The 13,237-nt window shown below is 48.1% G+C and overlaps 1 protein-coding gene across 1 annotated transcript in view; it reads right to left on the reverse strand.

Annotated features, from left to right (window-relative positions):
• Window positions 1–11,915, reverse strand: part of LOC311247672 (tRNA (32-2'-O)-methyltransferase regulator THADA-like) — a gene marked incomplete at its 5' end in the record, with an annotated part of 165,195 nt that extends 153,280 nt beyond the window's left edge. The window contains one exon of the mRNA XM_084338686.1: window positions 11,827–11,915. Coding sequence (XP_084194812.1) covers window positions 11,827–11,915 — 89 coding nt within the window. The remainder of the gene's footprint in view (window positions 1–11,826) is intronic.
• Window positions 11,916–13,237: the final 1,322 nt, after the last annotated feature.

The following is a 13,237-nucleotide window of genomic DNA, read 5'->3' on the forward strand; positions in this document are numbered from 1 at the left end:
CATATTCTATAATCATATTTCAAATTGCATGTGTCCGGATGGCAGAATTCAGTACTGTATCTACAAAACCTTCTGTTTAATCATCTTCCATCTATTAATTTGCTTAGATTTTTCAGGTCTGGTCAATTTGAGCATAGTGTTATTCACAGTCAAAGATAAAAAAAAAAATTGATATTCTCATTTGGTTCATTACAATTTACTCAAGCCTAGTAACAGACACAGTATTTCTGACACTGGGAATACATTCCCTGAGATCCATAGATGTCCCTAGAATCAGATACCAAGAACATGCAAATGGACCATATAAAAAAAGTCTGTAATGTGTATTCTACGTTCTTATGGAATGAATGAGATAAAAAAAAAAGTTATTAAAAAAAAAAAAAAAAAAAATCTTTTTTTTTGTAATTAATTTTGAGTTAATTTTCATAACGCGATAATTTGCTGTGTAATTAATTAATCTAATTAACGCGATAAACTGACAGCCCTAATATATATATATATATATATATATATATATATATATATATATATATATATATATATATATATATATATATTTTTTTTAGCAACAGATGTATGTTTATTTTGCAGCAATTCTTTGTCATTGCCACCATCTTTAGTGTTACATCCCCTCACACTCCGATTCTCAGGCTGCAGCTGGTTTAAAAGCTAAAGTAAACCAGCTTCTCTGCTGGTTGTGGCTCCAGGGGAGTTGAACAGTTCTGGCTCTACTAGTTTATTTTCGATCTTTTGGCGCTTTTTTGGTGGACAAACCACCGCACATGTGCACCGTGACTCGTGACTGGAGTCTAGTTCTGCTAGCACACATAGCCTACTGTGTACAGACGGTTTCAAACTGTATTTTAAATTAGAAGGCAAACAAAATAAATGGACAAGAGAAAAATAAATCTCAATTTGGTCAGTATTGTCATTTGGACAAGCAAAGCAAAAAACTGACCACAGGCTAGCGGGCTAGAACTGACCACAGGCTAGAACTGACCACAGGCTAGAAGGCTAGAACTGACCACAGACTAGAACTGACCACAGGCTAGAGGACTAGAACTGACCACAGGCTAGCAGGCTAGAACTGACCACAGGCTAGAGGACTAGAACTGACCACAGGCTAGCAGGCTAGAACTGACCACAGGCTAGAACTGACCACAGGCTAGAACTGACCACAGGCTAGAACTGACCACAGGCTAGAACTGACCACAGACTAGAACTGACCACATGCTAGCGGGCTAGAACTGACCACAGGCTAGAACTGACCACAGGCTAGAACTGACCACAGGCTAGAACTGACCACAGGCTAGAACTGACCACAGACTAGAACTGACCACATGCTAGCGGGCTAGAACTGACCACAGGCTAGAACTGACCACAGGCTAGAACTGACCACAGGCTAGAACTGACCACAGGCTAGAACTGACCACAGGCTAGAACTGACCACAGGCTAGAACTGACCACAGACTAGAACTGACCACAGGCTAGAACTGACCACAGGCTAGAACTGACCACAGGCTAGAACTGACCACAGGCTAGAACTGACCACATGCTAGAACTGACCACAGGCTAGAACTGACCACATGCTAGAACTGACCACAGGCTAGAACTGACCACAGGCTAGAACTGACCACAGGCTAGAACTGACCACAGGCTAGAACTGACCACAGACTAGAACTGACCACATGCTAGCGGGCTAGAACTGACCACAGGCTAGAACTGACCACAGGCTAGCGGGCTAGAACTGACCACAGGCTAGAACTGACCACAGGCTAGTGGGCTAGAACTGACCACAGACTAGAACTGACCACAGGCTAGAACTGACCACAGGCTAGTGGGCTAGAACTGACCACAGGCTAGAACTGACCACAGACTAGAACTGACCACAGGCTAGAACTGACCACAGGCTAGAACTGACCACAGGCTAGAACTGACCACAGGCTAGAACTGACCAGAGGACTAGAACTGACCACAGGCTAGAACTGACCACAGGCTAGAACTGACCAGAGGCTAGAACTGACCACAGGCTAGAACTGACCACAGACTAGAACTGACCACAGGCTAGAACTGACCAGAGGCTAGAACTGACCACAGGCTAGAGGACTAGAACTGACCACAGGCTAGAACTGACCACAGGCTAGAACTGACCACAGGCTAGAACTGACCACAGGCTAGAACTGACCACAGGCTAGAACTGACCACAGGCTAGCGGGCTAGAACTGACCACAGGCTAGAGGACTAGAACTGACCACAGACTAGAACTGACCACAGGCTAGAACTGACCACAGGCTAGAACTGACCACAGGCTAGAACTGACCACAGACTAGAACTGACCACAGGCTAGAACTGACCACAGACTAGAACTGACCACAGACTAGAGGACTAGAACTGACCACAGGCTAGCGGGCTAGAACTGACCACAGGCTAGCGGGCTAGGGACTTGTCCATCTCCTATATCATCTCATCCTATTGCAGCAAACTCCAGTCATTCATAATGGATCTCCAAGTTAGCCTCCAAAGAGCAGTAAATAAAAAGCTTTTACAGCATTGAAGGAAGACGGGAGAAACTTCATAAAGTGGGGATTAGGATAGGAGGAAGACAGAATTGAATAAATTCAACTGAAATGTATAAACTACTCAACTACAGTGGAAAAACAAGCAGAGAGAGAGAGAGAGAGAGAGAGAGAGAGAGAGATGCCTAAGTACTGAAGGTAATGTAATAAAGTGACTAATGTCTGACTCATCTGGAGCGACCAGGCAGGTTTACTGTATATATGTGTTTAGATCACCTGGATCACATAGGAACATTGGAACACCTGGTGGGGAAATAATATCATAGGGTTCTGAATACTTTGCCGATGATGTCAATTGTCAATCTGTGTAGAGTCCTTTCTCAGTCCAACCTCGGCCCTGAAACAAACACCTACTCCACACATTGCACTCAAAGTAGGCGACCCGGTATGACATGGATTGTGCCCAGAAGAACACTAACCCATCCATTCTACATCCATTGCACACACATCCACATGCACACACTCACATTTAGACACTTTAAACACTTTTTAACACTACACCATATACCATATTTAATCTATTTATTATAAAAATATTTGCACTACCTCTCTACCTCTGTTTAGCATTTTGTATATTTTGTATAGTGTTTGGTCTTTATTCTTTTACTTTTTGTACTGTATGAAGCACATTTTAGGATGTTCACTGTAATGTATGTGTACCTTATATGTGACAAATAAAACAAAACTTGAACTTAAAGTCATTGGTAGAAACATTTTTAAATAGGGCCAAGGGGTTCAGAATTGTGAACTTTCCCTTTAAGAGTCCAGATGGTCATAAGAGTGTTCCTCCACACGCACATGTACCGTTCATCCCCATAGATTCTTCTATCGTGTGACACATATTTCAGATCCTAAACCACCCACAGGTCCTGTCCAGCAGCCCTCCCCTCATCTGTCTTTCGTTTTAGCTTTTCACCTCCATCCTTCTCTCTCTCACTCCAACTCAATATCCCTCCCTCCATCCATCTATCTATCGCTGACTCCCTCCCTGACTCACTCGGAATGGAAACTACATCTTGCTGCCAGCGGCTTCACAGTTTCATGCTTTGCTGTGTCCTTTTGACACACTCCCAAGGAGGAAGGGAGGGAGGAAGGGAGAAAGGGACGGAGGGAAAAGGAAAAGAAAGACGGAGAGAAAAGTTTTATCAAGGCTATATCAGAGACAGTGGATCTCTCTGTGTGTGTGTGTCTGTGTGTGAGAAAGAGATTATGTGCATGTGTTTACATGCATGTCAGTGTACACTTGTGTGCAATTAGAGGCTGCTGATTCATGCGAGATATATATATATAGAGAGAGAGAGAGAGAGAGAGAGAGAGAGAGAGAGAGAGAGAGAGAGAGAGAGAGAGAGAGAGAGAGAGAGAGAGAGAGAGAGAGAGAGAGAGAGAGAGAGATAGAGTGAGTGTGTATGTGTGTATGTGTGTGTGCGTGCGTGCGTCAGTGCACACTTGTGTGTATATTGGGATTGCAGTGAATTAATGTAGAGTGTATGGTGTAGTGTGCGTGTGTGTGTGTGTGTGTGTGTGTGTGTGTGACGGCAGCAGGACTTGCTCAGGGCCCTTCCATAGTCATGAGGATCTCATAGAGCAGCAGAGGGAGATCAGACCTCCTGCCAAAACAGCTTGTGCTTTTCATTATTCCATTCTAAAATACACACACACACACACACACACACACACACACACACACACACACACACACACACACACACACACACACACACACACACACACACACACACACACACACACACACACACACACACACACACACACACACACACACACACACACACACACACACACACACACACACACACACACACACACACACACACACACACACACACACACACACACACACACACACGTAGAACAACCCGCTGGGACGGGCGTGCGATCGGCGAGATGGGGAAATGTAATAGCAGCCTAATTAGGAGCCGGTCTAATGTGCTTAGCGTCCCAATTTAGTCACGACGACACAGGCCGGCCAGGATGTGATGTCATAGAAGCACCCGGGAGGGAGGGAGGGAGGGAGGGAGGGAGGGAGGGAGGGAGGGAGGGAGGAGAGAGGCGGGCGGGGGGGGGGAATTGCTAACATATGAGGCTTTGCATGAGATGGAACTGGAGACGGGGCGAGGGAGATGGAGATGGAGGGATGAAGAGATGGAGAGACAGAGGAGAGAGAGGAGGAGAGATACGACAGATAGACAGTGATTAAGTGTTGAGACGTGAGTGGTGGAGGTGCAGGTGGAGAGAAGAGGTGGAGAGAGGAGGTGTAGAGGGAGGAGGAAGTCACAGATCGGAGGAACAGAGCTCCACATGTCCACCTCCTGGGCTGAACGATGGAGGGAAAACATTTAATTACAATTCATCTGACAAATATTGCACTTTGGATACAATTCTCAATATTAGACGGAATTATATTTTTGAGTCATTGTTTAAGCCTTTCACGACCACACTACAAAGGGTTAACACGTTCACTACCACACTACAGACGGTTAACCCTTTCACAACCACACTACAAAGGGTTAACCCTTTCACTACCACACTACAAAGGGTTAACCATTTCACTACCACACTACAAAGGGTTAACACGTTCACTACCACACTACATACGATTAACCCTTTCACTACCACACTACAAAGGGTTAACCCTTTCACTACCACACTACAAAGGGTTAACACGTTCACTACCACACTACAGACGGTTAACCCTTTCACTACCACACTAAAGACGGTTAACCCTTTCACTACCACACTACAAAGGGTTAACACGTTCACTACCACACTACAGACGGTTCTGTATCGTTAGTGGCTTAGCTTGGCATCACTACTGCACTATCTCGCGTACGTGCACGCGTACTGAATAAACCACAAATGTACCTCTAATACCAGTATTAGTCTGACCACACCCCTCATCAGCTTACCTTCATAAGCAGGTGTGTGGTCACCTGCTCTCCTCCTTCTCGCTTTCACCACAAGGAAGAAGTGCCTCGGTAGATCCCCACACTTGACACCATGATGGAAGAAATTGGATTAGGAACAGCTTGGGAAACAAGGATACGTTGACATCATATCTTTATTTTCTCTCTCACTATTTTCGAGAAAATACGGCGATATTGTCTTCGTACTGGAGTGTCTAGAAGATGATGATCATTCTAAAAACCCTCCACCGGTTTTCGTATTGGGAGCACGCCGCTGCATGCTTCTCAACTGCAGTTCCTTGCTGTGTTTGTTGGGGTGAAACCTGTCAGGCCACAGCTGAACTGTCGGACATGCCGCTGTTGTGAGGAGCGGTGCGTTCCAGGTTGGGTGAGTAGTGTTTGCTGGCGGGCTCCACTTGTCTGTTAGTGCTATGGGGGCTACTTGACAAAGTTTATGGAAACCGGCCCCAGGCTAGGGTCCTTTGTTTAGCCGCCTAGGCGACAGAAGACCTTGGTCTGGAGACCATTATAGTTTTAACTAGTGGGCCGCGACCATTGACACTGGTGATCCCTGTGTGTTCTGGACGAGTGGATTCTCTCTGTCACCGTGTTAAGGCCCCATCTTTCATATCCAAATGAGAGTATTCCTTCACGAGGGGATATGTGCATGTAATGTGCGATAGCGGCAGATTCATGTTCAAAGTCAGCTATACAGGCCAGTTGGTACTGTGCTGATTCCGCCGGACGTGGTAATGTCACCGTTGTGAAGCGGTGTTGACGTCTTGTTTTCTCTTTTCTCTTAAAAAGTGAGGAGAGGTTCAGAACGGCGGCCTGTCTGGGTGAGTGTTATGTCATTGTTTACATGTTCATAGCTTACGGTTAGCCGGTCAGTGGCCTGGCGCGGGGTAGCTTAGCTTCTCGCGCGCCGCCGGGAGCTCGCTTCTGATCGCGTGCGTCGTTAGATCGGCGTCTCGCGAGCGGAAGCAATAGCACCCGAACGGTTGGAGCAGCCGTTAGCTTGATGCTATTCTGTTGAACGTGCTTTGATTTTAACATGTTTTACACTCTTGACCACGACGTCATCCTTGACAGGGGATGTTCGTCGACCCTGCCCTGAGCCTGGACGGGGATTGCGTCAACAAAGAGGACTGTAGCGACTGGTTGGAGCGGCGACGCTGCCCGGATCGAACAACACAGGACGGCTGTGTTCTACGGTGTCTTGTGACTGCACTTCGCTGATCTGCGTTCCGGGTAGGTACGGGGTTGGCCAGACCTCATAACACGTCTTCTGGTTTTACTTTGCTAAATGTATTGTGAATAACGGTGTTTTTTCCCAAAACGTGTGTTGTTGCAATGCATTTGGGATACGTTGCGGGTTATGTGTGAGCTGTTTTTGTCACTGGCAGTTAGCTTCTCCGTGCAGATCGTGATGTATTGATCTGGTTGTTGTGTGAGAAACATCATGGTGTTTATGTGTACCGTGTACTCACTACTAAGGCAACTAACCTATGAAGCTATGCTTGGTGACAAGTGAGTAAAAGAATGTTCTTTCTCAGACTGTAATGACAATGAACAGTGAGTTCACACATTAACAGGTTTTCCTGTTTTAACTGGCCGTATTGAGGGTAAAATAGGAGGATTGTGTTTTCCCCCCCGGTTCCCTGGGGACTTTATCACCTCCTATCAGACATGTTGTGCATTAATTGTGTCTTTTGTGTGGTAGGGATACGATGTAACTCTTAGCTTGATTGCTGAGGTTGTGCTAAATCAGCTGGAGAAACTTATTTCCTAAAGGGAAATTGGTTTGGTTGCTGTCATGTGTGCTTAGCAAGGCCTGTGGTCGATACTAATCAAGAATGATGTATTCTCTCATTGTGGAAAAAAACGGCGTTCCTCTGTTGAGTGTTTTTGCCATTTTTTGTAGGTGATGATGGGTTGTGTGTGTCATGTGACCTACAACTGGGTTGTACTGGCCACAGAAGCACATGTGTATGTTGGACCGGGGTTCTTAGAGCCCTCTCTATTCTGTGTTTTTCCTTAGTAAAAATCAGATAGCAGGTTAGCTCATGCGCTGTGTGGAGCTGTGAAACGCTTCATAGAGCTGACTATGACTGTGTCATATTCTCTTTTTGTCGTTACGTCGTATCATGGGTGTGGGGTCGTAAAGGGGTGAACTGGTAACCTCTCCCCATTGTTCTGTCGGTCAGGGGTACACACCCCTGTCCTTCAAGGTTCCCGTCACGTGGCGGTTCGGCACGGTACGGGGGGGGGGGGGGGGGGGGGGGGGGGAGGGAGTTCCTGGTCCCACGGCCTGGTATATTGGGCGTGTGCACCGCAGGAATTCCCCCGCCATAGAGTACGTCACCGTGCGCGTCTCTGTTGGTAGGACTTCCGTGTGCTGTTCAGGTCCATGTGATGGATCTGTTTTCAGGGGGGGTGGTCAGGGCTCCTCCTCACCAAGCGCCTATTCAGGCCTTCTGTGAGTTCGGACTCCTTCTTCCATGTGAGGAAGCCTCCATCAGAGTACAGAGCCTTCCTCCTCAGATTGTCAAAGTGAGTGGACCCTCTAGAAGGGTCCTTTTCTATTGTATGTATATTCGATTCAATTCGTTTATTGAGTGTGTATGGGTTCAGTGCCTCTTCCCCGGAGGCCCTAAAACCAGTTTTTTACATGGCTCAAGGTGCAATATATTCTTTTCAATCTGTACAGCTCGCGTGGGAAGTCTCTCTGGGGATCCCCGTCTCTTTCCTATGGGAGGGTGGTGGGATGTAAAAATGTGAACATTTTTTACCCCGGCTGTGTTGTGTAGACTGGGATACATACTGTTGATGCTTCCTTCTTTCTATTCCAGAAGTGTTGGAGTTAGGGAGTGTCACACCCCTCTTGTCGTTCCCCTGGGCGCCTTGGGGATTCAATGACAGGTCTAAATAGCCTGTTCATTGATGGGGGTGTGTCCCGACGCACGTATAGTGCTAGCTCGCTGTAAACAGGCGATTGACTGGCACGCCTTGGTTGCTTGTGGTTGAAACAGCGTTTTTATAAAGCAACTGAGATGGGGGTTTTTCCTCTTCCGACGACCACATCCCATGACCTGGGTGGGTTGTCGACGGATTCTCGTTCATGTCTGGGGGATGATGACGGGATGGATCTGAACATATGTAGTGGGGTCTCACGCCCTTGGGGTGGGCCACCAGGCGCGGTTCGTCCGAACGTCTGGGTGGCGCCTTCTTTTCATGTTAAGATCAACACGCATATCTGCCCTTCTCCTGGAGTAGGCATGTCGGCGTGGTTAGGGCACGGGACTGGTTCTGGTCACGCTGGTCCAGATCAGTTGAACCCGTTGTCCGCCGGGGATGCAGATCTGCTGTTCTGGTACCCTGAGGGACTTGGGCTTTTTTCAGGGGGGAAAATGCCAGGTCGGTCTGGGTGTCACAGGGTTAAGCGCTATGGAGACCCTGGTTGGGTATGTTTTTACTCAGCACTGTCGTCATGGCTTACAGCCATGCCATTCTGTACGCGCTCGATCTCGTCGGATCTCGGCCGCTACACAGGTTGGTCCTGGTTAGTACTTGGTTGGGAGACCGCCGGGGAATACCAGGTACGGTGTGCTTAGGGGCTGGTTCTCCATTATTTTTCGCTCCTCTCTCACGCATGGCGAAGAGGGGCCTGTGGGGGTGGTTTTTTGACCTCCTCTGGTGACCCTGTGCTTCCCGTACCGCCAGGCCCGGTCCGAAGTGATGTTTGCGACCCGTAGGCCTGGGTTAACCCTTTTTGGAAACTGGAACACTTGTACTGCGGTATAGCCGGTGTATACCCGCAGGTGTGTTTTGGAGTTTTTTCTTGAGGGGTTATAGGAACAGCCACCGCATTGGGTAACACCGAGGTGGTTGATTCCCTGGTGTGTTGGGGCAGTGTCAACTCCCGGGTTCACCGTTTGAGGGTGCCCCTGCACGTTCATGACGTCTGCCAATCGTGTCAGCCTTCTCTGCCTCGACCCCTCTGGGTGGGGGTTGTTAAATGGAGGCTTGGTCATGCAACACCGCCAGCTTACGCTCCTTCCGCCGGGGCGGCTGTGTTCAGCTGTCCCCTCTGGCGCCTGTCTCGTCCGCAGTCTCCAGGCTAGGGTTAACAGCCTGTTGCCTGGTTTTCCCCGGTGCGCTGCCTGCTTCCGTTGGTTAACCTTTTTTGTGTGCTTACGGCCATGCTGACTGCCTGTTCTGCAGGGTCAGTGTGCCAGGCGGTGTACTATTGGGGGGACGGGGCCCGCTCGGCTTACGGCCATACCGACCTGAACACGCCCGATCTCGTCCGATCTCGGAAGCTGGGCAGGTTCTGGCCTGGTTGGTTCCGCCTGGGAATACCAGGTGCAGTAACTGAGGGGCCTTTGTCCGAATACGCTGGCGATGTGGGGGGCGGGGCACTACGTGCCCACCTGGTGGGGTCTTGATGCTGGCATCATGGACTTCTCCGGGCCCCCATTCTAGGGAGTCCAGTCCTTTTGGTGGGTCTGGGTCTTCCTTCGTGCTCCGCTGCTACGGCCTTGCCACGGGGTTGGGTTTGCCCTTGACCCCGTGATTCTGGGGGCAGTAACGAGGTTGTTCCTCCGTTCGTTCCCGGGTGGCATGCGGGTTGTGCGTGTGTGTAGTCGTGGGGTCAAGCCACGGTCTGCTCACCCTGTGCGTTGAGTTGCTTGAGTGCCTCTTCGCACGGTCGGGTCCGTTGCCCTCCCGTGACGTCCCTAATAGGGGGGCTACCCTCCATTAGGGGGGGTCGGGGGGGCTCGGCCCTCCCTGTTCTGATGGTTTTGGGGGGCTGTCAGCGGGGTGTATTTGTCAGCCAAGTGGCTCCGCTTGGCCTCCCTTGTGCAGTAGTGATGCCAAGCTAAGCCACTAACGATACAGAACGTTAGGTTATGACTATAACCAAGTTCTGTTAGTTAGGGGCGATGCTTGGCATCAGACGGCCGCTGCAGCCCTTGTCCTCACCTTGTGGTGAAGCTTGGGAAGGAGGAGAGCAGGTGACCACACACCTGCTTATGAAGGTAAGCTGATGAGGGGTGTGGTCAGACTAATACTGGTATTAGAGGTACATTTGTGGTTTATTCAGTACGCGTGCACGTACGCGAGATAGTGCAGTAGTGATGCCAAGCATCGCCCCTAACTAACAGAACTTGGTTATAGTCAACCCTTTCACTACCACACTACAAAGGGTTAACACGTTCACTACCACACTACAAAGGGTTAACGCTTTCACTACCACACTACATACGGTTAACCTCGGCTAACCTCATTGCTCGACTAACGTGATTCTGAGTCTATTAATAGCCATAGTCAATAGTTTTGTCAACTGACTGACGGGTTGATTTGATTGGCTGAACTGTAACATTTTGTTTGCCACATATCTGCATATTCCTTCCGCAGATGAAGGCGCTTGTGCGGGAGAACGTCTTCAAATCCAATGCTTATTCAAAGGCCAAAGAATATTATTTTGCGAATATCATTGCGATGCCGGAAGATACGCTTATCACTTCCCCAGAAATTACTCGTAAGTCATTCAGCATTAAAAACAAACAAACCGAAACAACTCGTATACTAAATAATCAGACTAGACTAACCCGACCAGTGGGTAGCACTGTGTGTAAAACATACAGCAGAGAGGTTGCATGAGAGAAGGGTGAGGGTTGTGTACAACTTGCGCTGTAGGCTTGAACCACAAAGTGCTACTTCCACCCCGGCGGTGCTCTGCCCTACGGTGGCGCGCGGTGCGGTCGGGCCGTTTGGGTGGTGAGACACACCATCTGTGAAGCGACTAGGAACGTGTTCCCTGGGAATCTGGTTAACTTTTTTAAGAAGAGGGGGCAAAGGGAAGAGAGGAAGTGTGAGAGAGAGAGAGAGAGAGAGAGAGAGAGAGAGAGAGAGAGAGAGAGAGAGAGAGAGAGAGAGAGAGAGAGAGAGAGAGAGAGAGAGAGAGAGAGAGAGAGAGAAAAGCATTCAATTAATTGGATTCCGATTAAGATAGGGTTGACTGGGGAGCGATTGTAAAGTCCAAAAGCTTTTAAAAGAGGAGTTAAGAGCTCAATTGAGCGAGATAACAAGGACAATGAACTCCTCCCCATCGCTCCATCTCTCCCAGGAAACTGTTCATCACGGCACCGGCTTAACCAGTTTAATGAAGCCGTTCCCATTGGTTTTAATCTACCAGGAGCCAGGAGGAACCAGAGGAGGCTGAGAAAGGATTCTGTGTGTGTGTGTGTGTACGTACGTGCATGTGTGTGTGTGTGTGTGCGTGTGCGTGGTGTGCGTGTATGTGTGTGTAGCCATATCACCTGTCCACCGTGGCAGCGGCCTCCTCCAGCTGACTCAAGAGGAAAGGATAGAGTGCTGGAAAACGAGTGAAGAACTCACGGCCTGTCATCCTGAGAGAGAGAGAGAGAGAGAGAGAGAGAGAGAGAGAGAGAGAGAGAGAGAGAGAGAGAGAGAGAGAAAGAGAGAGAGATCATTTTCATTATTCTTCTAGTCCTAGCATAGTATATCTACTAGTATAATGTACTCATTATCCTGTCCCCTTTTCTTCCCCTTTCAGACTTTTTTTGTTTGCAAAACATTACATTTCTTTATAAAAAAAATTAAGAAAAAAGAAAAGATGAATAAATTAGTGTGCTCAGAGAGAGAGGGTGAGAGGGGGGGGGCAGGAATGGGTTAGATTCCATACAGTAAAAGCATGCATGCTGTAGATCTGATGACATAAGCTACATGATTCAGTGCCATCAGAACAGTGGGAAACAAACTCTAACTATTTCCACTACAACATCAGCTGCACTTGGCTCCGTTAACCATTTGTAATTACACCGCTTCCTCTGTGTGCCAAAAGGCAAAGAGAGAGAGAGGGGGGGGGGCAGGAAAACAAGCTGTTAGACCACTTCCTGTGTATCAAAGTATTGTTGCACGGCTGGATAGACCTCATTAGGGGGGGGGGGGGGGGGGGGGGGGGTCTCAGGGGCAGCTCAGCCAAATTATACCGAACGATAACAGAACCATTACCAAAGTAGAAGAGTGTGCAAGTATCCTGGTATCCTAGTATCGTGGTATCCTAGTATCGTGGTATCCTAGTATCCTGGTATCCTAGTATCGTGGTATCGTGGTATCCTGGTATCCTAGTATCGTGGTATCCTAGTATCCTGGTATCCTAGTATCGTGGTATCCTAGTATCGTGGTATCCTAGTATCCTGGTATCCTAGTATCGTGGTATCCTAGTATCCTGGTATCCTAGTATCGTGGTATCCTAGTATCCTGGTATCCTAGTATCCTGGTATCCTAGTATCGTGGTATCCTAGTATCGTGGTATCCTAGTATCCTGGTATCCTAGTATCCTGGTATCCTAGTATCGTGGTATCCTAGTATCGTGGTATCCTAGTATCGTGGTATCCTAGTATCGTGGTATCCTAGTATCGTGGTATCCTAGTATCCTGGTATCCTAGTATCGTGGTATCCTAGTATCCTGGTATCCTAGTATCGTGGTATCCTAGTATCCTGGTATCCTAGTATCCTGGTATCCTAGTATCGTGGTATCCTAGTATCGTGGTATCCTAGTATCCTGGTATCCTAGTATCGTGGTATCCTAGTATCGTGGTATCCTAGTATCGTGGTATCCTAGTATCCTGGTATCCTAGTATCCTGGTATCCTAGTATCCTGGTATCCTAGTATCCTGGTATCCTAGTATCCTGGTATCCTAGTAT

This window comes from Notolepis coatsorum, assembly GCF_963971535.1.
Source record: "Notolepis coatsorum genome assembly, contig: SCAFFOLD_380, whole genome shotgun sequence".
Classification (NCBI taxonomy): domain Eukaryota; kingdom Metazoa; phylum Chordata; class Actinopteri; order Aulopiformes; family Paralepididae; genus Notolepis; species Notolepis coatsorum.